We start from the raw sequence: 26,707 nt of genomic DNA, 5'->3' as shown, positions 1-26,707 counted from the left end.
CTGGTAGGGCTGGTCTGGCTGACAGACTTTCACAACTGTCACAGCTGAGCATTTATTACCCACCTGGCAGGGCACAATTTATAAGATCAATACATATACCAGACATGCAGATAAGCAGTTTTCTCAGGACATTGAGAAAAAATAACTTTTAAAAGCTGCTAGCATGCAGCTCATGATGCAACTCCAGTGCTAAAAGAATAAAACTATTCAATCAAAAGTGAGAAGTTGAAGACCTCTAAGATCATCCTGCCCGATCACCAATCCATCCCCACCAAGCTCATTAACCACATTTCTCAGAGCCACATCTACACGTTTCTTGAACACCTCCAGGGTCAATGTCTCCACCACCTCCCTGCACAGCTCGTTCCAGTGCCTGATCACTCTTTCTGAGAAGAAATTCTCCCTAATGTCCAACCTGAACTTCTCCTGGTACAACTTGAGGCCATCACCTCTCATCCTATCACTATTTACCTGGGAGAAGAGGCTGATCCCTAAAATATGAAATGGGTTTAAACTCATCTCCCTTAGGATTCAATTGATCTGCAAATGGCTTTTGCCTTCTGCTGTCCTTGACACAAAATGCAAAATAAGGTGGAAAACTAAACTAATTGTTGGAAAAATATGTTGAAGAAGCTCAAAAATTACAAATGGAAGCACTAACTCAAAAACACTCTGAACTATGCTCCTCTCTATACTCCTCAGCACCTGAGAACACTTCTCTGGGTTAGGAAAAAATCAGTCCTTGAATCTAGGTTAGGCAGACTCTTGAGACAAAGTTATGAACGTTACGCATTACTGCAATTAACAGTGAAAGTAGGAAAAACAAGTAACTTTTAGAGAAGTTGAATAAGAGTATGGAGAAAAGCAATAGCAGATAGATGACACTATGAAGATTAGTTAGCACGGGAAAGAAAAGCATGAGCAGAAGAGTAGCATGTAATTTTTCTTATGATTACTTCCTTCCACCACAACTATGTAATTTTACAAAGCTGGCAATGTGCTAAGGCACGTAGAATAGATACAGTGTTAGGCTTTAGTCCTTAGTCCTCGGGGCCCTCAGTGTAAGAACATTTGGATAGACAGACAAATGGACAGTTCCCACATCATATCGGTGCCTGTTCCAAGTCTGTTGATCCCACTGTGTGACACATAGTGTCTGCTGAGAAACGTTTCAAAAAGGCAATTGTCAGTCGCTATCCAAATTTACTACAGCTTCCCCTCAGCTACCTGGTTAAACAAAGGAGCTGTTATTAGGGCTACACAATAGTAACACTGTACCAATTTTACAACATCATGTTGAATGGCTTTTTATTTACTACGGGGTTTTCCTGTCTCTTGAAAATGAGTATCTCTGTGAATTGGCACTGCTGATGAGTGCTGCTTCTCTAAGGCTATGAAAGAACCTTTCAAACAACTAACATGAGCACTTGAGCCACGGCTGAAACCTTGGAGACTCAAACTGCAATCACACTGTTTTGTCAGCTCTTGTGAAATACTGGGTCAGGCTATCACAGCTGGAATTGGGGCAAACTGATGAGTTAAAATATTTTGGCTTTGCATTAGAAGTACACAAACACAGTATTTCAGCTACCTGGTAGTCTGTAATGCACAGGCTCATCCCTAAGATAAAACTATTGTCTAAGATCCATATGGATAGCTAAACATCTTGGGGCTTAATATATATTTTTTTCTTTTTTTAGCAAGAGAAACAGAAATACTGAAAACAGAATACTCAAAGGTACAGCAGGCAAGAAAAATCCCTACACACATCTCACAGGAGTACTATAGAATTCCTGAGCTGCAAGTAGGCAATAGGTTCCCACTTTTTTAATAATGAGAGTATTGTTTCTCAGGCTCCTTCTACTGTAATCAGGCACAGATTAGCATCCGGACAGAAAAGTACTTAGCCTTTGGAATTACTTGTCCAAAGGAATTTTGTCGAAAATAAAATGTTCAATATATTCAACTGAAAAAATAAACCATATGATGATTCATGAGGAGCGGTGATAATTCCAAAGATAACTAGAAAGACAATTCTATACAGAAAGCTGCAAGCAGAAAAGGATCAAGATGAAAGTGAAAAAAAAAAAAAAGAGGCAAGAGGAGCAAAGCCCAAGAATACACTTCTATCAACAAAAGAAAAAAAAAAAAACAACCAAGACACCATATCTTAAGATACACACACATTCAATTAATTAAGTGAATCCTCGGTATCTCAAGCTGAGCATGCAGAAACAATGAATGCTTCTAGAACTTTTAGCCTTTATGAATATTTTTCTTTCTTTTCTTTGAAGAAAATACTACACTTCTGACTCTTTATTCTGCCAAGTCTTTATCTTAGTTTAGGGACATTACATTGTCATAAACCTCATCTGAATAAGAATAGATTCTAATTCTATGGAAAAAGTTTCAAACATGGACGAAAAGTACTTATCAGCGTTGGGATTTTTTACTGTATTTCTTGAGGTAACTTAAACACAAAGTTGTGCTTAAACATAAAGAGATTTAGGGAACAATACAGTGACAAAATCCTACCGAAGGTGGCCCCTGAGCACTCCACTCCACAATTGCTACAGCACAAAGCTGAAGCATTTCTCACCTCCTCAAGCAAGGGAAACTTCACTCCCTAACCTGGAGTTCTGTCTCTGGCACTCACACTTTCAGCCATTTTAAAACAGGGGATCTTATTAATGTTTATAAATATCTTAAGTATGAGAGACAAAGGGACATGGCCAACCTCTTTTCAGTGGTCTGTGGGGACAGGACAAAGGGGAATGCCCATAAACTGGAGCGTAGGAAGTCCTGCACCAAAATGCAAAGGAACTTCTTCACAAAGAGTGTGAAGGAGCACAGGCTGCCCAGGGGGACTGTGGGTTCTCCTTCTCTGGAGATATTCAAGGCCCACCTGAATGCCTACCTGTGCAGCCTGCTTTGCAGGGAAGTTGGACTTGATGATCTCTGGAGGTCCCTTCCAACCTCTACAATTCTGTGATTCTGCAGTCAAGCCTTACTGTTCTCTCTCTGTGCCAGATCATTGTTTGATCATGAATTACCATTGCAGAGCAGCTGTAATTTGAATTTCCCCATCATTGGTTAGCAAGAAACTCAACTGACTATAGCTTAGTATATTTTTTCATTGCCCCAAAAATCATGCAACATATGTTAGACATGCACACAACATGAAAACAGACATATTCAGAATCTTTTGAATGGAAATTAATTCAGGCTAATCTTTAGCCAACGCATACATCAAAACCCAACTCTTGGTTTATATTTTAAGTGACATAAATATTTTGGCTGCTGATTTCAACTGTTGTCAATTTATGTGCTCTAGATTTTGTAGCACAAGATGCATGATCTGAAGCAGTTTTCCAATACTGCCACTCAGTATGTATTGTTTGAGTACTTAAGAATCTCACTGGACAAGCTCTGAAGCAAAGCTACTTAATATACAAGGTAGAAGCCAGTTCAAAAGCAGAATAACTCTATTATGCATCTTCTTTATTATGCATCCTTTTACTGCTTCACTGCTTGTCTCTGCTTTCTCTGATCCTCCTTCCATTCCATTCTGCTTTTCCCTTCCTGTAAGCATACACTGGCTCTCATTGATCTGCATCCTCATCTTCCTCCCCCACAGACCACTGCTCTTTCACAGCATTACCCTTTGTCTCCTCATCCTGCAGTCAGGAGAATGAGGCTAAAGTTCAGGCACACAGAACTGCTCTGGAGATCTCATGATCCCACCCTTGCACAAAATGCCTCTTGATACGGAGCCTCATCAGCTCCTGCTTTCTCATATTTACATTATTTATCCAGTTACTTTCTAATTTACAGACTGCTTTTCCTTTAGAAACCTCACTGAAAAATCAATCTACATGCCATGGTATATTCAAGTACTGTTAGAACAGAAGCAACTCGGAGAAGAGTAACCTGGCCAGGCCTCACATCAAATACACAAAACTTAAAGCCATGATTTCATATTGAGTTAAATACAGTTTCACGGTCTTAGGTGAGTTTCCTTTTGCCAACAGCAGTAAGGCTGCTGTGCTTATGTGCCATCAGTCTGGACTCTGGATTGCTCAAGCTTTCCTTGCATTGTGAATTCCACTCGTCCATCTCTCCCTGATTTTATCAGCAGGCTTCCAGGTGACAGAGGATGAAATTTATCTCACCTAATGTTAGACATCTATTGATTGCTGAAATCTACATTGAACTGGTCACCAAAGGCTCCCTCTACAGGGTCCTCTCTTAGTGGAGACAAAAAGCTTTTAGGGTGCAATTCACTTGGCTTGTTTTCTGTGCTCGCATTAGGATAGAATGAATTGTATCACACAAGGGCATAATCTTCTTCATTTATTTATTTTTAGCAGAGTCTAGGGTTCAGTGGTATTCAATACACATTAAAGATTTATGTTTAGACAGATGAGTCCCACCTGGGTTCCCACTGATCCCTCACTAGGCCTTGCAGTCCAGTTAAACTTCACTCCTACAAGTCAGGAGAAGACTACAATGGAAAATCACTACTTAAAGACATCCACTTTGCAAGTTCCAAGTTTGATTACACTTTGCTTCTCACCTCTCCAAGTGCATAAGATAGCTGAAGCATATGTGTATTTCTAGTTTGTTCAGAAAGATCCTAAAATCGTACAGTGTTTCAGTATAGTAGATGTGTGTGACAACTGTTTCCACAGCCTTAAATAAATGTTATGTTGAAATTGCTGATACTTTTACACTTGAAATCATGTACTGCCTGTGCATAGTATTATTCATCTTTGTCAAAGATAATGAGCAGTTCCATTTCCTTTGCAATATCTTTCTTTTGTTATCTTCTGCCTTATTCCCTCATTTAACACATCTGAGAAAACTCTTCAGAGATCAGGAAGCTGCATCATCAGTCAGCTAACAATGTAACATGTCATTTTATACCCAAATAGATATATTTCTTCCATTGCATATCAGATGTACAATTTACAATGTGCAGATTGTAGTGAGGTGAGAGTTAATGTCTTCTCCCACATAACTTGCAACAGGACTAGAGGGAATGGCCTCAAGTTGTGCCAGAAGAGGTTCAGGTTGGATGTAAGGAAAAATTTACTCTCCAGAAGAGCAGTCAGGCACTGGAATGGGCTGCCCAGGGAGGTGGTTGAGACACCATCTCTGGAAGTGTACAAAAATTGTTTAGGTGCTGTACGAAGGGACAGACATGGTTTAGTGGGGAAATATTGGTGGTATGTGGACAGCTGCACAGGATGACTGTCTTTGGCAGCCTTGGGGACTATATGATTCTATGAAGGAACAGGGATGAAAGCTGAAGATACTTATAGTATAAGTAAATAAAGTACTGACTTGTAGACAAAACCATCTTTAGTAAGGAACACCACTAATCTCAGCATCATCAGCTGACAAAGAATGTGTAAACAAAGACAAGGAGATCTACCACTCAGGATCACCACTATATCTGCACAAGAGCTGTAGAAACTGCCTGTCTAAAGGGTGCCAAAGACTTCTTTATTTCTAGAGCTATTTCATCGGTTTCTAAACTAGATTAACACTCAAGATAGTCACAGAATATAAGGTAGGATTCACTTAATGAACTTGGGCATCTGGGAGATAAAGAGCAAAATCTCAGTTACTGTGTGGTTCCCAATAATTGATCAAGGGAAAGAAGCAGACCTATAGGATGACCCATCTCATTCTCAGACAGGCATCCTGGAGAGGTAATGTCTCATCTCTGTTCTAATTTCTCTACCTTCATCATCAGAGGTGACAAGGAAGACTAACACAGAAACTAAACTTAAGTACCTAAAGTGAAGAGAGATTAATCCCCTGTATACAGTTGTGGTAGGAGACAACCTGATTTACACACAACAGATACATGCTGGCTGACAAAATGTGATGTCAAACATGAGTTATTTCAATATCCTAGTTTGAACACACATGGTGCTCTCTGTGTGCAAAACCCACAAGAAGCCAGCTGGCTAGCACACAGGCTGCCTCTATGGTTCATCTGTCAGCACACAGTCAGGAAAGCATGAGCGAAAGATCTCATGTGCAGAACAAAAGGGGTAAGGCAGAAGCCCTCATAGAATCACCAAGGTTGGAAAAGACCTCCAAGATCATCTAGTCCAACCATTCACCTACCACCAATATTTCCCACTAAATCATGTCCCTCAGTAAAACATCTCAATGTTTCTTGAGCTCCAGGAATGGTATCTGCCAACAGATTGCCCAGTTACAGAGAAATAAATATCAGGACAGAAAATCCAGGTCTGGCTCTGTGCTATATTAATAAAATAATTTGAAAGACAGTACAGATGCAGTATCTGAAATAACACCAGAAGTTTCTAAGGCCTTGACCTTACGTTGGTCCTAGAGCCAGTTCTAGAAGGTACTCCTCTCTCACTGTTTTTATTCAAGATATTAACATTACTACTTCTCCTAATAGAAGACACAAAATGGAACAAAAGACATTCATCCCCCATGTCATGTGGGCTAACCCTCAAGAACATTGCCAGTCAAAGCAATGAATGTGCCCTTGCTTTGTGCAATTACATACATGGTACATCCAAACAAAAATACACTGTTTCCCCTGAGGTTCACTGAGGAATAAAGATAACATTGATAAACACAGCAGGACTGATGGTTAAAAGTTCTCAACTTCCCCAAATCTGCTTTCTAATCTATACTATAAATTCCTTATTTCAACATTACCATGGAACATGAATTCCGTGTTACTACCAAAGCGCAAAGCAGGAGCATCGATGGGCTGAGGGAACACGAAACCTTCTGAGGATTTGGAGAAGAAAAGTCTTGTTTCCATGGGGCTCCTGAGCTGAACTCAAGCAGATAAAGCTTTTCAATCTTGCTAACTCAAATAAAAAAAAATTAAAAATAAAAAAAAATTGGATGGGGAGTGCTAGATTCTAGAAGTGCATAATCAGATGGATTTTTTCTTTTTAAATACATTTCTTCCCCATAAAACTGCAAAACACAGATCTAATTCTTTTTCATAAGATCAGATAGCAGGCAGATGATAAGTATGCCTTGCTCCTAAGGAAAAAAAATCTTAAAGCTCAGCATGAGTCCTGACTCGTGTTTTTTAAATCTCTTGTATTGATCATACTGCATATCTAAATGAGATTTAATGGATACCTGTAAATAGCACAGGCTACAAAGTCAAGAGACAGATACAAATCTTTTGTAACAGACTGATTCTCAGTCTAAGAGGGCAAATTTTACATGTAGGAGTAACGTTTGCTCACTACAGAGAGGTTGGCAAGGCAGCAACAAGCACCAGGAGGGCAGCTTTCCGCATGGAGAAGGGGAGGACTTAACAGAGGAAGCAGATGCAGAAGTCTGGGGGCAGGAGGGAGGTAAAGGAGCATCTCATCTGCACAGCATTGCTCTGGTTTCCATTCACTAAAATCAGAGATTCAGTAGCTGAGGATGGTCATGGACAAAGCAGATGACCCAAATCCCACAGCACTGCAAATTGTGATTTTCATTTGAATCCATGTGAGGTATCAGTTTCATTATCTGACAGTTGCTTAAAAATGTAATTACACTTACATTGGCCAAGAAGTTTCTCTGTAGTACAGAAGGATCCTTCTGATTAGAAATAAAAGTTCCACTGAACCAACATGAAGGCAGCATGTCTGCTTCCTAACATGGAAGACAAGCTAATTGAAAAATAAATGGAAATAAAGACATTCACTGTCAGGAAAAAAAACTGGAAACCAGCAATGCTAACAAGCAGGTTGCGTAAAGCAGACAAAATTGAATGAAAACAGTGTGACATAAAAGCAAAAAAGCAGCAACAATTGGGGTTATTTTCTCAGAATCTGCCAAATCACATCAGGAAGCAGCAACAAGCCTGCAAAATCAGCCAGAAATTTAGAAATGTCAAAACTGAGGTTCTCAATTTTATTAACTTCTCCTACCTCAGGCCTGCAGCCTCATTGCGTGCATTTGTACTATCCAAATCCCACACCAAACGAGCTCCCAGGCAACAAATGGCCACAAGTTGTGCCAGAAAAGATTTAGGTTAGACATAAGGAAGAACTTTTTCTCTCAGAGAGTGGTCAGGCACTGGAATGGCTGCCCAGGGAGGTGGTGGAGTCACCGTCCCTGGCAGTGTTCAAGAGGCGCCTGGATGAGGAGCTGCAAGATGTGGTTCAGTGCTTGTGGTAGCAATGGTGATGGGAGGATGGCTGGACTAGATGCTCTTGTAGGTCCTTTCCAACCTTGTGATTCTATGATTCTAAGAATTGGATTCTGTTGTCAGCATCCCCAAGGCAGTCACTCTCATCAGTGCAGGGTCTCTTAGTTTCTGTTCAACTTCACAAAACCTGTGAGGAGGGAATTGCTGTTGCAGGTAAGATGCAATACTGTCAAATGAATGAAAAAGGCTTAAAAAGTATCTTTAGGTAAAATAGTGATATAAGCAGCTATACAGCCATTTTCCTGCATTATTATTAAGGGTGTAAAATTGCATTCTCCCAGCCCTATTAACCAGGTACCCAATGGCAGAGTGCTCCTTACATTGGACAAGCATTTTGGGAACAGTGGTTGGTGTGATGTTCTGGCAAAAGGGGGAGGCAGGCAGCGATGACTTTCCGTGCTCAGGTAAAAGGTGGCTCAATAGCAGCACGGAGCTGAGCCACTCCTGTGTTTCGCACCAATAACGTCAGTGCCGAAAGACTTGGTGTATTGTTGCAATGTCAGCATATGAGAAAGGGTACAAGAGACGTTTTGGAGAAAATGTTTAGCAGCACTCATACCGACAACCTAATGGTTTCAAGTTAAAGGGAGGAGTATATCTGGAACGGTTGTGACAGTTTACCTGGGAACTAAACGATGTTTTTCGCTGAAAAACAGATGCCAGCCTTGCAAATAACGCTTCAGTTAAATCCGAACGATTGGCTCCACCTTAAAAGGGGAGAAACGAGAACGAGGAGCTGGGCGGACAGTCCGCGCAGACCGGTTACATTCAGCGCTGCTGTGATTGCAGCCGGCTGCCGACAGAGGGCGCTGCTACCCGCTCGGCCCACACGTTCAGCGGGTTTTTCCAAGAGTGAGGGGAGTGAGGCCGCCCCGCTTGAGAGGGGCGCGGCGGGCGGCTGCCCGGACGTCCCGAGTATTGTGTACGGGAACAGCCTCGGTCTGCTGATGCCTCCGGGGTGTACGGAGAGCAGAGGGGGATAAAAAGGAAAAGCAAAAAAGCAAACAGCTTGCCGAAACCCGGGATCGAACCAGGGACCTTTAGATCTTCAGTCTAACGCTCTCCCAACTGAGCTATTTCGGCTTGCGCTGAGCGCCGTATTCAGGAATTGCTTCTAATCCAATTTTTACAGAGTATCTGGTTGATGACTCAGAATATTTTAAGTGGAAAAAACATTTTTGGATGTTCCATGCTATCAGACACACGGCAAACGACAACAGCACCTCAATGCAGAGACGGCATTAACACAAAAATATAGAGATGTCTGCATCCATTTACACTCAAAAGAAAAGTACTTTGCCTGCAACGCTTTGGGGATGGCAAAAAATAGAATATGCTGTGGGATTCAGGAGCGTCAGATCAGCAGTGTTTTTGCCTCTGAGCTTTCAAGAACTGCACTCTGAAGCATGACCAATCCCACACAGAGCTGGTGTACCCACACACAAAAAGGAAGCACAGCCCCAGACTCGTTTGTCAGTGGTTTTACATAAGGACGCACCTGTAAGGAAAGCTGTGTCTACAGATCTGCCAAGCCCATCCAAATGTATTTGTAACAAAAACTAGCCTGTTCCCGCAGTTAGGCATTTATTCCATGTCCCATGAGCTCCAGCCTGATCTGTCTGTGAGGACGTCCCTTGCTCATGCTCATGATACGTGGGAGAAAACTGCCATTGCCTGCTGCCTCACACTCTTATCAGCCCAAAAACCAAACACAGCTCCCACACAGTCCAGCAGACACAGGCCCCACAGCCCATCATTCCTAGGGCAGGTGGACAGCAATTGGTGTTGCCTCAGGTGCTTGCTTTGCCTGTCTTCCACTGCTGCTTGCAAGAAACTTGCAGGCTTTGTGCATTAAGAAAGCACAGCAATGTTGATTTCCCCCCAGTGCACACTTCACAAGCCCAAGGCACTTCATGAGTTGCTTGCAGAAGAACGAATCCATCCCACAACGGTTACCCAACAGAGATGTAGAAGAGTTTTAAAAATTTCTGAAGTCTGAGCCTCTCCTCTGCCACAGAAGATGGACAGAATCCCTCTTCCAAAGGCCTGCCTTTCTCCTTCAGAAAGCTTCCCCAGTTTAAGCAATATAGACACCTACTCGACTTATTTTATGAAGGCAACCTCAGTTTCACAGCAATGCAAACCTTGAGAAAAGCAGACAAAAATTTCTGTGCTCATAGAATTTAACATAACCACCTTTTCCTTCTTCATATCTAGCAAATAAAATGTGAAGCATAACCCTACAGCATTACAGCTCCCCACATTAACAGTTCACTAGCGGATCCTTTGTCATTTTCTTTCTACAGCAGAAGACAGAAGGTTAGCAACAAAAGAAGCAGTTTTCTTTTGGAGTAAAGACTTTTTCTTGAGAAATGAATGCTACCAGAAAACTCACCTGCTAAGCCAACCTGACCTACAACATCAGAGCAGCTCAAAGACTCCACGATTTAAATAATAAATAATAATATGCTAAGTAGAAAAACGGGTTCAGCTTCTCAAACACTTTGATTAAACCTTCAAAAACACATAAAGTAGAACACTTTCCACTAAAAGCTGATAATCTTTTTGACACATCCATTCTCAATAATGCTCCTTGCGTCATTAAAGCTTGCATCTTCAGCATCCCAACATTCAAAATAACTTCCCAAATTCCTACTCAATCGCGAAGTACTCATTTCTTCTATTTCTGACATTACCACATCAATTATTTTTAACATCTCGAAGACAACGTACCTATTTGTCAAATTAAAAAAAACAGGTTCAAGAACCTATAGCTTCCAGTCCTAAAATTCAAGGCTCTTTATATCACCAACATACATTGCACTGCTGTGCTTCTGATGTATTTCTCCAACATAAACACATGGGAAATACATGTTTCTCACTGCAGTTCACCCAGACAACTTGCCATGTTAAGAACGAGTACAGCAGAAATGCATCTTTGCAATACTTCACCTATTCCTGTTACTGACTTTTGTAAAGCACCAAACGATCAGATGGTTAAATAACACTATGTATTGTAAGCTGTCTCTCAGGAAAAATCTTAATATATGAATGCCATGTTTCAGTCAATGCAAGATATTTAAGCATGTCATTGGGACAAGGGTACATATCCAGTATGCCAAATATTCTAATAGACCAGTCTATATTAAGACCTGTAATTTTCATTCCCAAGAGAAGATTCTAGTATCAAACTAAGTATCAGAAACTCAAAAACAGCAAGTGCAATGCAATCTAGCAAAGCATTGTTATCCCACCTTGTCACAGATACATGTTCCAAGGCTATAGAATATTTGGTGTAGAAGTTACAAAGCTTGCTACTCAGCCTCAAGATGATTCTTATCAACCAACATTAGCACTCTATCAACAGCACCATACAACACAGAAGCAGCACGGTGCAATTAGGAGCACTGCAGTTCCAAAGGCAGCACTGCCATTAGCAGAGGCACTATTTAAGTGTTCAACTACTTCCAAAACAGGCACAGACAAAGCTGATGTAAATGCCTCAAACTCTATTCCTTCTGCATAAGGAAAACACTTCTGCTTATACTTGTTTTGATTGTTAATTTCCGAGAGACTTCAGAATTTAGAACAATTCCCATTCACAGCAAGAGACCACTTCAGAGATTGGAGTGCTCCAGCATCTTAACCCTACACTTTCACAGCTCTATGGGGCAGAAGTGTCTGGAACTGTGTTAAATACTTACATGCCCTGATAAAGACAAGAGTTTCTTGTTTTGCATACCTCATTTCAAATATCAAATAAGTGAAGAACCTTTTCCTTAAGACACAGAAAAAAAAAAAAACATACACATTCACTTTTCCAGCTGCTATGCCCTAGCTGAGTTTATTCACCCAGTTAAGTGAAATCAGTTACACTGTAACTTATAGCAATAAATCACATTTGACAAAGATTTATTGACAGATTTCCAGAACTGAAGTTTCTTCTGAAATTTTACATCAACTCAATATATTGTTACATCTTTAAAATTTGCCACGAAGAACAAGTGAAACAGAGTTGAAAAAGGTGTGGTAACCCACAATTCAAATGAAGCATTTAAAATTTTCCCTCAATAAATCACCTTTGTATCACAGAAAGTTATGCTACAGGAATGTTAACTGTGTTACAGTACTTCAAGTTTGTTACAATTGAAGTAAAAGGCCATAATACAGTAAACAGATGACATTCAAGACAAGAAGCAAAGTTTAAGAAAGGCTCATAGAAATTTCAGTAAGAACAGCTATTTTCTTGGCACCTTTTCTACCTGCACTCCTTTAGAAATTGAGCATTAGGAAGATAACAGTTTAACTGGTCCTCTACTCAAGATAATACTGCAACAATAAAGAACCGTGAACCATATGGGTACCATACTTAGCTTTTATCGACTGATTTATACTCTCTAGAAATATTCTCTTTGATTTGAAATAGAAGACAACTGTTCAAAGTGACAAAACACATTACACTGTAAAAATAAACTAATGCAGATGAAAAACTTCAGAGCTAAGTATGCTCATGAATGAACATATTCACTGGAATCCCAAATACTGTAATCATCACCCTCTCATTCCAAAGGAATACGGAAGATTTGAAATCTATTACACTAATTTAACATAAAGTTCTTCACCCTGTAAAATACTCAAAAAAGTTTATCTATACCTAGTGAAGATACAATATTGCACCAAAAGCTGAAATCAATGGATTAAACTTATAAAGTGCTGAACCCTTCCAAAGGTCTTTTCTATTACTCCGCATTCATCACGGCTCACGTTATCCTGAATACAGTAAGAGTTCAGTGTGGTCACTTGATTGCAGGTTTTGAAGAGAAGGCTGTATGAGGTAGAATAGACTCCTTCAGGCTGCCAGCCACCTTATGGAACGTTAAGTTGTGCAAATGGCTCTGTCACAGGAAAGGGCTCCAAAGCTTTCTCGGCATTCTTCCAGTTGTGAAAGTTTTCCTTGTACCATTCAACTAATACAAGAAGAATGTTGGTGAGTCAAATTGAACAAAGACTACATTCAATTATTTTACAGATACTACAAGAACAGAAAAACAGATACCTATGCAAAATTTTAACCTATAAAGGTCCCAAAAAATCTAGTTTTAGTCCTTATAAATTATTTATTCAAGACTTACTGGAACTAGTTTTTAGTGCTAGAATACCTTATGTTTCTTTAAAAATATTAAAAACAGTTTTAAATGGAGCTAATGTATGTAAAATTAAAGTGATAAACACATTCCCTTTAGTTTCTCATTAATTAGCCTATAGAATCATTTCTTCCCCTCTCTTTTCTCCTCCCCTAACTTCCATTAGTGTAAAAGGCATCAGACATACTTGTTTTCTTTATCCCTTCTTTCCAAGGCACTTTAGGTCTCCATCCTAAATTGTGCATTTTTTCTGAATTCATCGGGTATCTCAGGTCATTGGTAGGTCTGGTGAAATATGAAACACACAAGGAAAACAATTTGGTTAGACTTCTCTCATTAATTGGATACACAGAACTTAAATTGCCTTCAAGCCATGATTAGGTATGCCTCTGGTTTGAGCACTCCTTCAACATGAACAGATTACATTACCTTCAAAAAAAAAAAAAAAAAAAACAATTAAGTGGCAACCAAGTGCAGCTGTGACAACACAATTCAGTTTGCACAGTCAACTACCTAGAACTGACTAGAATAAATATGAATTAATGTTTTCACACAGAAATGAACAGTGATCTGAAGGCACTGCCAATGCAAATCAGTGCACCTGCAGGTCTCTGGTCACCGAACAAGCCAGTGCTCTCAGATTTCTCACCATACAAGCCCACAGACTTCAGATCTAAAGAACAAAGATGTCCAAAGCATGGCTATTACAGTGCCTATCAGCTGCATAACCTTTGTAATACTGAGCATACAGAATCCCAAACTGCAAGACTCAGCACAGAAATATTTCCTTCCTTTAGGTACAAAACATTTTTATTCCTACAATCTGGCAGTTCAGTAGTCTAGTCTATCATGCCTGCATTACTGACACTGGAATACAGGTTGGTTGAAGTATACAAGCACACAGAAGCAAGCTTCACAGTTACTAAAACGTTCTAATCTCAAGGAGAAACAGAACTAATTTTCCCAATCCAAGTAACTATCACGATTAAAGTCCTTCAAAATTAAACATTAGTAAGGTATCTTAATTATAGAATCCTTTGAGTTGGAAGGAACCTTTAGAAGGTCATCTAGTCCAACTCCCCTGCACTGAATAGAGACACCCACAGACAGATCAGTGTGCTCAGAGCCCCATCCAGCCTGGCCTTGGATGTCTCCAGGAACGGGCATCCACCATCTCTCTGGGCAACCTGTGAGCCCACTTACAATTCCAGATTCACAGCCAGGGCTCAATATAGATGAATAAAATCCTTAATCTGAATTACACGAGAACCTATAGAACACGCATATCATGTGAGCCAGCAGCAATTTTTGTTCAGAGTCCTACAGTAAATTTAGAGAGGATTGTGAAAAACACTTCCTTTTAGAAAAAGGCACTTAAAGACACTTCAGTTGCTTGAACTATCCAAACATGAACAGAAAGTATGTATTATTAGGGCTTTCAGAATTCTTAACAGCTATCAGCAGATATGTGATTCCTAATCACTCTAGAGAAAGAGTCATATCTGAAGTATGCAGTGGTTTATTGTCGCTGCAGAAATGAAATGGAGGAAAAAAGAACAGAGTGAAATCAAGCTCGCAGTTAAAAATGGAAACACTCAGCAAAAGCATTTACAGAAGCTTCCCATTTTTTATGCTGCCCTAACTTCAGCATGTTGATGTTTTACACTTAAAGTAGTAACACAGAATCACAGAATGGCCAGGGTTGGAAGGGACCTCAAGGATCATGAATTTCCACCCCCCTGCCACATGCAGGGCCACCAACCTCCCCGTTTAATACTACACCAGGCTGCCCAGGACCCCATCCAACCTGGCCTTGAACACCTCCAGGGATGGGGCATCCACAACCTCTCTGGGCAGCCTGTTCCAGCACCTCACCACTCTCTCTGTAAAGAACTTCCCCCTGACATCCAACCTAAATCTTCCCTCCCTCAACTTAAAACCATTTCCCCTTGTTCTGCTGTTATCTATCCTTTCAAAGAGTTGATTCCCCTCCTGTTTGTAGGCTCCCTTTAGGTACTGAAAGGCTGCAATGAGGTCACCCCATGGCTTTCTCTTCTCCAGGCTGAACAAGCCCAGATCTCTCATCCTGTCTTCTTAGGGGAGGTGCTCCAGCCCCCGATCATCTTTGTGGCTCTCCTCTGGACCCTCGCCAACAACTCCATCTTTCTTGTACTGGGGGCTCCAGACCTGGACACAGTACTCCAGATCGGGCCTCACAAGAGCAGAGTAGAGGGAGACAATCACCTCCTTGTCCTGCTGTCCATCCCTACTCTGATGGACCCAAGGATACCATTTGTTTTCCAAGCTGCAAGAGCACACTGCTGGCTCACATTAAGTTCTCCATCCATCAGGACCCCCAGGTCCTTCTCTGCAGCCCGTATAAATGCCTGGGATTCCTCTGGCCCAAGTGCAAAACTCTGCACTTTGCCATGCTGAAGTCATCAGGTTCACCCGGGCCCATCTTTTGTGAGAATCCTTCTTTGTTTTTTGGCTCAAAGCTTGCTTCCTGAGGTATTTCATGCGATAAGACTCTGAGTGATTTGTTGAGGAGGCAACTAACGGGTGCTAACTGTGTGACAATCGCTATCGCTTTGGGAACATTTGAAAGCCCCTTCCCCCAGAGCTGCTTGCTCTGCAGAAGAGCGGATGAGAATGCTCAGGAGTGTTTAATGGTGGAAGATCTGGCCTGTGACTAAACAGCTCCAGCTAGTTGTGGGAAAATTGGGGAACGATACCATCGTGTTCTATGAAAAACGGGATGCAGATGGGCATCCCTGCTCCTTCTTATATGCTGGCAAGGCCCGGAAGATGGGAACAAAGGAGTTTCTGCTGAGATCCCAGAGCCAGAAGCTGCCACTCAAAGGAGAGCTGACTCGACCACTTTGAAACCATTGAAAAGGGGCCATCATCACCATGGTCGTCATCGTGCTTCGTCATCGTCATCATCAACAGAACAACTCTGCCCGATGACCACCACTACTGAAGATCAAAGACTGAACTACGAACCACGCTGGATCCATGGTGGTGACTATCTCCCTCTTGCTGCCTATAAAGACTCCCTGCTTCTTTTCTATCTTTTCTATCGCCCTCCTTCCCTTCCCCATTACCCTAATCATAATAGTGTCCGTCCTCCCCTTCCCCATTTCCCTGATTAAGATTTGTAATAAACTGGTTGGACCAACATTTGAACCGTTGTTTCTTAATCTCACGCCGGGTATATAGATAATAAAAGAACCTCCTCTCTCTCCTATAAATTGGAGCGAGACACCTTTCTAGCCTCTCGAGGTCCCTCTGAATGGCATCCCTTCCTTCCACCATGTCAACCGCACCACTCAGCTTGGTGTCGTCAGCAAACTTGCTGAGGGTGCACTCAATTCCATTATCGATGTCATTGATAAAGATGTTGAAGAGCACCGGTCCCAAGACAGACCCCTGGGGGACGGCGCTCGTTACTGGCCTCCACCTGGACATAGAGCCATTGATGACCACCCTCTGTCTGCAGCCTTTCAACCAGTTTCTTATCCATCCAGTGGTCCACCCATCAAATCCATCCATCCAATTTGGAAATAAGGATGCGGTGGGGGACCATGTAAAAGGCTTTGCTCAAATCCAGGTAAATGACATCAGAGGCCTTTCCCTTGTCCACCAATATCATCACTCCATCACAGAAGGCCACCAGATTGGTTAAGCATGACCTTCCCCTGGTGAAGCAGTGCTGTCTGTCTTGGATCACACACTCACTCATCATGTGATCAAGCACATCGTCAAAGAAGATCTAGTAGCTTCAGACTAAGCTAGAAATCTAAAATTAACTACACTCTGAAGCTACATCTCTCTCTGTCTTGCCTCAAAGCACACTTGAATTTGAACTAGTCACATTTAAACCAAAATATTAAAGCTAAATGAGAGACAAAGGAATTCATTGTTCAAGTTGAGGACAAAGTAATAAATAAACTATCCTTACAAAAAGATCTGGTTGCTACATAAAATCAATCCCTATCTCAGAACAAGCTTCAATAGTTTGAAGAAAATTTGCATCTTTTAAAGATTAGCAATACATCATTCCAAAGATTCAAGTCGTAACTGGAGATGTTGGTTTTAAACAGTATGCTGCATCTCAGGCACCAAATCCAAAAAAGAGTTGAAAAAGGCAAGCAAATCAGGTCCCAATTCCCTGTAAGCTAACCCTCCTGCTGAGCAAAAGCACTTTCAGAGAAATAAACAAACTGTATTTGGATTCTTCAGGATAGAACTCTCCTGCACACACTTAGCTGTGCTCTTACCTGTCTTTGACATAGTCCATCCAGTGCTCCATTTCAGATTCTGAACTGGTCTTCTTTATCTGACAAGTGGAGGGAAAAAAAAAAAATAAATAAATAAATAAAAAAAACAAACAGAAATGGTTGTTTGCCTGAATTAACAACCGAACTACTGAAGTTATAAAAATTACTTGGAACAATTCCAATATCTCTCCCTAAGTGCTTAGTAAACACACATAATCTGTTACATTTCAATCTGCCACATCATCTTCAGACCAAAATTCAAGTAGCCAACATGAAAGAGAATAAATTACTTTTAATCATTACCCCAGTTACTGTCCCAGACAGGACAATCAATGCAGTGGAACAGTTTGTGATAGCCTGCACTGCACATAGCACAGCTGCCACAGAAAGGTTAACACCTTGCTCTAAGATCTGCTGCAAGCACTGAGCTAACCTGCAGAGATACAAAAATTCTACAACAGAGAATTGTTCATATGTGCAATGACAAGCATTGTAGCTTTTTACTCACTAAGTGGATTAACTCCTTTGCAAGCTGGACAATGGACATCTCAAAATTAGTTCCAATGTTGTAAATTTCACCTGGCTTCCCCTCCTTCAGGACAGTAAGGAATGCTTCTACTACATCAGCTGCATACAGAAAATTCCTTCTCTGAAGTCCAGAGCCATGAATACAGCTTAAGAACAGGGAAAAGCAGAAGACTTTTGTTAATACCTAAATAGAAGCATTGCATTTATGAAAACGCATTTTACACAGTTCTACTGTAAGAATTTACCTGAAAGTGCTTCAGTTTAAAAACATGCAAGTCAGCTGTTTAAGTACATGCTACTACTAAAATAATTCAAAGCTTAATTAGGAAGTTATAAATGTTTACGTTTATGAAATAACTAATTACATGCAAAGTAAAACAAGTTACATACCATTTTCTGTTCTGTTGCAACAAAGATATGAACTTTGGTATAACCTAAACAGTTGAATAAAAAGAAATATTTTAGAAGCTGTTCTGCAAACAACAGGGTGTTTTACCAGCACATATCATTACATGCTTTAATAATAGGATTGTTTCAATAGTTTAAGTTCAAACTTAAGCTGAAATTAAAATCTAAGCAGGTAATGCTTTCTAAGCCTAGAAACTGCAAGGTTTCTTTTTCCTAGAGTAAGCAGAGCATTTTGTACACCACAGTTGCCTTTCCTGAAGTCCACAGTTCACATTTTTCGTTTTTCACTTTATCCATTTATTTAAGAATAATGCCTTTCTTGTGTTGAGATGCTTACCTTCGTGGTCATCCATTACCAATCAGAAGTTAAAAATGCAATGATTTACACAAAAAAATGGTGCTATCACTTTCACACACAGAAGTGCACTAGAGTCTAAAATAAGGTTGACTACTGCCAACTGTTTAGAACATGGTTTAAACACACAGTAAGAAACCTGTGGTGAAACAGGTTTTCAAGGAGACCTGATAGCAGCCTTTCAGTAACTAAAGGGGAGCTACACAGAAGGAGACAGACTCTTTAGCAGGGTCTGTGATGATAGAACAAGGGGAAGTATCTCAAAGAGGGTAGATTTAGGTTAGAGATAATGATGAATGCTTTCACAGTGAGGGTGGTGAGGCACTGGAACAGGTTGCCCAGTGATGTGGTTGATGCCCCATTCCTGGAGACTTTCAAGGCAAGGCTGATCAGGCTCTGGGCAACCTGACCTAGCTGTGGTATCCCAGTTCATTGCAGGGGGACTGAACTAGATGGCCTTCCAACTCTAGGGAACTCCCTTCCAACTCTAAAGATTCTAAGATGGTAAATAACCACTAGTCAAGTAATAGGAATTAGCTTTCCACATGGTATTCGCGGTCATACTAGGCTTAGGTATGTTCTAAAAGCCTAAACAAGTTTTTAAACTGAAGCCACAGGAACATTTTTAATTTTGTCAACTTCCTTAATACCCTGAACTTAGAAGTAATTACACAGGTTAGAACATCCACTTTATAGCAGACATACTGCTGTCTTCAAATTCACTTTCTGAAGTGTTGCCTCTCAATTTAACACTGCTAACTACTGCATGTAGAATATGAACAGAAGTTACTTGTAAGAGAATCCTGTCAGTTAAATGTTCTTGGAAAACCAGAAAAAGTACAGAATAAAATAACTGCAGCTAAACTCAGAGATTTCCAGTTACTTGCATATCTGATATTTTATTGACAACCAGAACAACTGTATATTGTTGTGCTGATGGTAGAATGTTTTACTGTGAGATCAGCATACAAAAAAAATCAGCATGGACAGGTAAGCATGGACAAATATACTCGTAAGGCAGTGCTTTTTTGGAAAGTTCATTCTCAGGTGAAAAAAGTAACATTATGAAAACCTTATATTATAGTATATTGAAGCTGAGAGTAAAGCATTAGCTTAACTTACTTTCTCTGGATACTGGTGCGGTCCATAAACATTACTACTTCGAGTGATAACAACTGGAAACTTAAGAACATCAAATATGCATGTGATTAAACATTAAGTATATATAAATAAAAACCTGTAGGCTTCTGGCTGGTCAATAAGTAGTGACACACCTACAATGCTTCATCACAAATCTGAATGTTTTCACAAATATTAATGAACCAAGCTATCCATATGTTTGCCTCTAGACAAAAGCCTCTGGCTCCCTTAGTCTGTAGAAGCCCCCAGAATGACAGATGCTCCTAATCTTCCAGTCCCATCACGGGACATTACATACGGGCATCAGGTTGACTGAAAACTTGCTTACTCTTTTGTATCCCCAAGTAAACATTTCATAGTCATTAACATCATAATCAAGTCAGTCTGATGTCAAAAACATCTTTGCAGAATGTCACGCCAAAATGGAAAGAATAAAGCTTTGAAAACCAAACTATTTTTTTCCTGAACAAATTTGAATAATGGTTTTTTCTTTTATCTTTTCTCCACTTATAAGACTAGTCAATACAATTTGCATTTTGAATATTCTACTTACAAATAAATGTCCTTCCAGCTAATCACTATATATTTTTAAAGTGCTATTGCTCTCTTCATTTATTTTGGGAAAAAAATAGACATTTCTGTTCAGGTTATTTTCCAGTCTAAAATTAACTAGCCCCTCCCAGGCCTCCTGCAGTACACCTCTACCAGTAAGCAACAGCAGGACTCTGATCCATCCAAACTACAGAACTAGCTCTCAGGAAGGATGTAGCATCATGCTGTCTACCACTGATTTTTCTTTTCAACATTTATGTGTAAGATTATGAGCTTCAGAGCTTTTGAAGCTTCCATTAACTTACTTGGTACCTTTCCCAGTAAGACTGAACAAAACATTCTGCAGCAGCTTTAGAGGAGGCATAGGGATTTGTAGGACATTTTGGTGAGGATTCATCAAATTCCTGAAATGAAAACTTGCATTACTCAATTGCTCCTGCCCAGGTAAGTCTTCAAGCTACAAAAGATACAGCTGCAACTTCTATAAACATCCCCAGATATTCAAACACACTAGACTGAGCAAGTCACCTTTCCTTTAGGCCCTGGACAACATGATCTAGCTGTGCATGCCTTCATTCACTGCAGGGGAGTTGGACTAGATGGCCTTTAATGGTCCGTTTCAACTCAGAAGATTCTATGCATCCCAAGCATAAAAAAGAGAGACTCTAAAATGGCTATCATAAATATCACTTACACAAAATGCCTTGTTCTTGCCTGATCCTTACCCCTGAAATTAATTGATTCCAGTTGCTTCCTGACTTGTTTTCCTCTCCTCAGAAAAACATCTTTAAGATTTGCCACGATTCACGAGGAGTATCTTTTAGAAGTTTCCACACGTCATTAAAGACACCAATCTGACTGCTTTAGCTAGTATGCATTCAACACGTTCAAAATAAAACATGCTACAGAAAAGCTTCAGGACAACTTTGATACTCAGCTTTCTAGAAGCAAAAGAAGTACCTGCTTGCAAGTTTAAGTATTATCAAAAAATAACACATTTAAAGAAGCCAAGAAAGATTAGAGACCCACTTTCAAACTCACCTGATCAGTGCTGCCTCCATATACTTCATCTGTACTGACATAGACAAACTTCTCTACATTGGCTTCATGGGCAGCAGCAACCAGTACATTAGTGCCATAAACATTCACATAAGTGAATTCCAGGGCATGCCAAAATGAAAGATCTATAGAAAAGAATTTAAAAAAAAAAAAAAAATCAACCCACAATTCTGATTAAATTTAGGCAATACATGGTTTTCTAATGAACCGTAACAATTAACAGCAGCAATATAAACAGGGAGCACTAAAGGAACAGGGGCTGTTTAGTCTGGGGAAGACGAGGCTGAGGAGAGACCTTACTGCCCTCTTCCAATACCTGAAGGGTGCTTACAGTGAGAGCAGGACTGGTTCTCTTCTCACTGGAGACAGGTGACAGCACAAAGGGAAATGGCCTGAAGTTGCACGAGGGGAAGTTTAGGTTGGATATCAGGAAAAGCTTCTTCACAGAAAGGATTGTTAACACTGGAATAGGCTCCCCAGGGAGGTGGTTGAGTCACCATCCCTGGACATGTTTAAAAACTGTGTGGATGTGGTGTGGTGCTCAGGAATACGGTTTAGTAGAAGGTTGTTAGAGTTCGGGTAGTATGGTTAGGTTGTGGTTGGACACAATGATCTTTAAGGTCTTTTCCAATCTAAGCAATTCTATGATTTCATGATTTCACCATCAGTTTGACTGTCAGGTAGCAAGGTTATCATTAAACTAAGACACTTTCTACACTTACACAAAGACAAAAAAAAAAAAACTCCTTGCTCTCAACAATAGGTCAGAATGAGGAGCAAAAGGTTGTTATCTGGGGATATTCAATTTGAAACAGCACTAATTAGTTTTAGTTAAATGGCAGGATAGCTAATTCCCCTCATCACCACGAAGTGCCAAGTTTACTAAGAAAAGTATCATTCAAAACCACAATATACATTTATTACTGTTAACAAATTACCACTTGTTTTAATTCTTAGAATCATCCCACTGACCTAATGACTTCGTGCATAGCAATGTTGACAAATCTGAGAAGAATTTTCCCAGAGATCAGAAAATTTTTCAATGACTTCTGCTCATTATGGAAGGAATGTGCCAAGGATACCACTCATTAACAGCTTTACAGAAGACTGACAATCTGAAATAGGCACTTCAATGTGTAATCCATTTTGCCACTTTTTAAAACCCTGGAAGAATTCTAAAGGGAGCTACACTCACTCTTAGCTTCCACTCTAATTTTTCCAGCAAGGCTGCAGTCAATCAAGGGAAACTGTCTTCAAGATACCACATGACATGTGTGCACTGTCAGCTACAAATGTCTAGATGGAACTTAAAATATAATAAGCAAATACATATATATACATGGCCAAAATTAAAAACTGCCTTATCTGACTGTTGTTTAATTAAAGCCATGAACCTCCTAAGTTAAAAAGGCCAACCAACTGAATCATGCAGTCTGTAAAGATGTTAGATTGTATTATCTGTTTTACGTGAAGGGGAAAAAAAAAAAAAGATGAAAAATGTCAGTATACTATTCCAAAACATATATACAGAAATAATACTAAAACATGCTACAGTGCTCACCTACATGTGTTTGGGCTGCAAAATGAAGAACTATGTCAATTTTCTCAGTTTCAAAAAGCTGTTTGATAAAATGAGGTTCACAAATGTCTCCCTAAACAGGAAATAAAATGAGTTATTTTTTGATAAAAATAGTAAGCTTCAATTTGTACCAAGTAACACATAACAAATCATTACAAAGCAGGCACAAGGAAAAAGCTCTGCAATAAGAACAAGCCTGCAAAGCCAAAATACAAGCCTTTTATCAGAATCCTGGGATCACTCAGCTTACTCTTTAATAGTAATAATAGAAAACTATGACTCTAAAAAGTGGAATTCATAACCTGAAATTAACTAAAATCCAGACCTTTAGATACAATTAGATACTTTCTTTTAGCTCTCCACAGATACAAAACAGTTAGCAACAGAGTTTGGGGCATCATACCAATGCCATGCCTAGAAGATGATCTTCACTTTTTGAGCAATAGCCATAGATACATCATTTCAGGATTTACATTACTACTTAACACCAGAAACAACACGACCTCCAAAACATACACAGCAAAGACACGGCAAATGCTACAATCGGGATGCCTGCTTAGAGCAAATAAAGTTTGCAGACGGTGACACCCAGTGGCATTAGAGATGAAGTTCATTTCCACTGTTGTCAAAAGCAGATGGAAGTTTGCCAGCAGTTTTCTTCGGTTTTGTTCTTAGTACCGGAATCATCGAGATAATTGGAAATGAGCACAGCATGGACACGAGTGGTTTGTTAGTGTGACAAACAAACAAGGGCAGTTTTCAAATGTAAACAAGAACCGAGAAGCTTTTGATACTTATCTACTGGCTCAACTTAAACAGGAGTACCTCAAAGGAAGTAGTGTCAGGGGAGGATGAAGGCTTTTGTACTTCCAAGAACAAGGCAATTAATTGAACACAGTTCAAATGCAGCTATGTTTTCAGAAGTTCTCATGCAATTATTCCAAACAACAGCTTCAAAGAAGTAATGCATATAAGAAATTGGATTATTTTTAATGATTAGTTGTTTGTTTGTTTTTTTAATAGAAAACCGAATTCAGTGGTTTTCAGTTTTTGTTTTATTTTCCTCTTTAAAGACAGAGCATTCAGTAAGATTTCTTGAGCGTATATTTTTCTTCTAAAACACAGTTAGATGGAGGCTGTCTTGTGCCCTATACAGCATTCACACATATTGCATCATGCACTGGGAGGTATTAACATTATGAAAAACAACAAGAGTACTTCTGGTATCCTGAAACTGAGTGTATTTGCTTGGTACATATTCCCTTTCCCTCAAGAAAATTGCATCCAACAACTCCAGGATAATCCAGAATCTAACAGAATTCAAAAGGTTCATAATAATTAACAGCTACGGGGATCACCAAACAAGTGTGGAAAAGTTTGATTGCCTGAATTTAGGAGAGAAACTCAGTTTACATTTCCTGCCACTGCAAAAAGCTGTCACATATATTAATCTGACTGATATTTCAGAAAAATGAACCATATGCTTTTCTCTGATGCCCTGCAATCTCAGACAGCCTAGCTTGACAAAGGACCTAGCATCAGCACTGAGTTCCACACAACAGAAACTCAGCACACAAACTCAGCAGCCTGAGCATCCAAACAAGAAGTCTAAATCCATCCACTGACTGGAGCCTAAAATACTGAACAGTAAACTAATCTAGCTAGCAACATCCTATGAAGAAAAAGCATACCTTGAACCTAGACCATGTTCAAAAACAACTACAGAATACACAAAAGCAGAACTAAGAACATCATAGCCTGATCTTTAGCATGGATAGAATAAAGAATATGTTACATAGCATGGGAAATGACAAGCTGCTGCATTTGAAGATGGAAAATCTAAGAGTGTCAGATAAGCCTGGAGGAGTCAAATCTGAGACCAGCCTATCTGTTCCACCTATCAAAAGCAGACTTAGAAGTGAATGAATCATCCTGAAAGACAGTCTTCTATATTCTGAACCTTTATTGTAAAATGTAATATTTATTTTCAAAGACTGCTTCACATAAGAGTCAGACAATAATGTCACACAGCTTTATGTGTGAAACACAAGGTCTCAGCTGAAACACAAGGTCTTTTAATAAAGGTATACGAATGACATGATTGCTTTTATGTCTGAGTATCAGATACAGAAGCATATTCCATACACTGACTTATTCATAACAGTGAAGAAGCAATTTCAACTTTAATTTATGGTAAAGCAGTGGCCTTACCCTCAAGTTTTTGGGAGCTCTGGAAACTACGTTACTTTGCTATAAAACACCCACAAAAAAAAGGAAAAAAACAAGTTTCCTAGAAAAGAAGGCTTTATTACCTGGATAAACTTGTAGTTTTCCTTCTCAGAGACAGTTTCAAGATTTTTCAAGCTTGCACAGTAGTCAAGCTAAGGAGAAATACACAAAGTATTACCAGTAGTTTTCATGAAAATGGACAAAGATAACTCAGCTCCAACCCAATTATGAGCAAGTTTAAGAATAAAGCCAAAACTTCTCTGAAAGAAAGCTATCTCACAAGCAAATGTGATGAAGCATAAGAAACACAGAAGCCTGAAAGATATCCTAACAATTTCATAAGCGCTTGGATGTCCATCACTTCAAAACCCTTAGGATAATAATTGTTTGATACTTCTCACATGGAAACCAGTGAGAAGTCAAAAGGAAATTCAACAAATAGCATTCCAAGTACACTTGAACATAATCCTGTACATAGCAGGGAGGTTAAACTAGATGATCATCATGGTCAACCCAAGCCATTCTACGATTCTATGATACGACAGGCTGTATTAAAAAGCTTTATTAAAAGGGTCTTGCCTGGCAAGAAAGAAGACAGCCCGCTTACCTTATCCAGATTTATAATCAGATAGTTGGGATAGTTTCTGACCAGCGACACAACTACATGCGAAGCACTGCAGGATGGAAGAAGAAGACCATGTTTACAATCACATCGCTGGTTTTCAGGCAGCAAAGCAATGACAGATTACACGTTCGGTAATAAAGGGGTTCAGAGAACGAGGGAGTCGCACTCAAAAGGACAGCCCACTGAGGGATCTTAAGGTACCCCTACGTAAGATAATCCACACGAGGCCATAAGCTCCCCTGAGGAGGGACACGTACCTACGCTCAGCCTTTTAAGACTGGCGGCACACAGAAACGCGACCAGTCGCAGCCCCACCCCAGGACACGCTCTGAGCTCCCAGCACGCCGGCCCGCCCACCGCCACGTCCCACGGCTCCCCGCGACGGAGCCTCGCGCCGCCTGGCCCCACCGCAAAGCGGCGGCACTACGAGACCACCGCTCACATGAAGCCGGCGCCGCCCGTCACCAACAGCCGCTTCTCAAAGAGCCGCACATCCGCGCGCGCCGGCGACTCCGACATCGTCCGCGCTTTACGGCGGAGTACGACCTGCCCGCGCGCATGCGCAAAGAGCGCGGACACGCCCC

At 40.3% G+C, this 26,707-nt stretch overlaps 1 protein-coding gene and 1 non-coding gene across 2 annotated transcripts; both read right to left on the bottom strand.

Moving 5' to 3' along the window:
• Positions 1 to 9,231: 9,231 nt before the first annotated feature.
• On the bottom strand, positions 9,232 to 9,304 carry TRNAF-GAA. Its single transcript has one exon. It is a non-coding gene; the product is annotated as a tRNA-Phe (tRNA).
• A 2,728-nt stretch (positions 9,305 to 12,032) lies between these two features.
• On the bottom strand, positions 12,033 to 26,652 carry TGDS (TDP-glucose 4,6-dehydratase). Its single transcript, XM_042839176.1, has 12 exons — positions 26,566 to 26,652; positions 26,106 to 26,172; positions 25,582 to 25,650; positions 23,252 to 23,342; positions 21,673 to 21,815; positions 20,937 to 21,035; positions 20,062 to 20,121; positions 18,567 to 18,610; positions 18,157 to 18,322; positions 17,649 to 17,707; positions 13,553 to 13,650; positions 12,033 to 13,188 (listed from the first exon to the last, which is right to left on the bottom strand). The coding sequence occupies exons 1-12, from the start codon at positions 26,640 to 26,642 to the stop codon at positions 13,088 to 13,090; spliced, it is 1,074 nt and encodes a 357-aa protein (XP_042695110.1). The 5' UTR covers positions 26,643 to 26,652; the 3' UTR covers positions 12,033 to 13,087.
• Between the last annotated feature and the right edge of the window lie 55 nt (positions 26,653 to 26,707).

The sequence above is a fragment of the Centrocercus urophasianus genome, unplaced genomic scaffold, assembly GCF_019232065.1.
Source record: "Centrocercus urophasianus isolate 14NV4802_14NV808 unplaced genomic scaffold, USGS_Curo_1.0 seq_9, whole genome shotgun sequence".
Classification (NCBI taxonomy): Eukaryota; Metazoa; Chordata; class Aves; order Galliformes; family Phasianidae; genus Centrocercus; species Centrocercus urophasianus.
The sequence above is the reverse complement of the archived record's forward strand: the minus strand, read 5'-3'. Positions and strand labels throughout refer to the sequence as shown.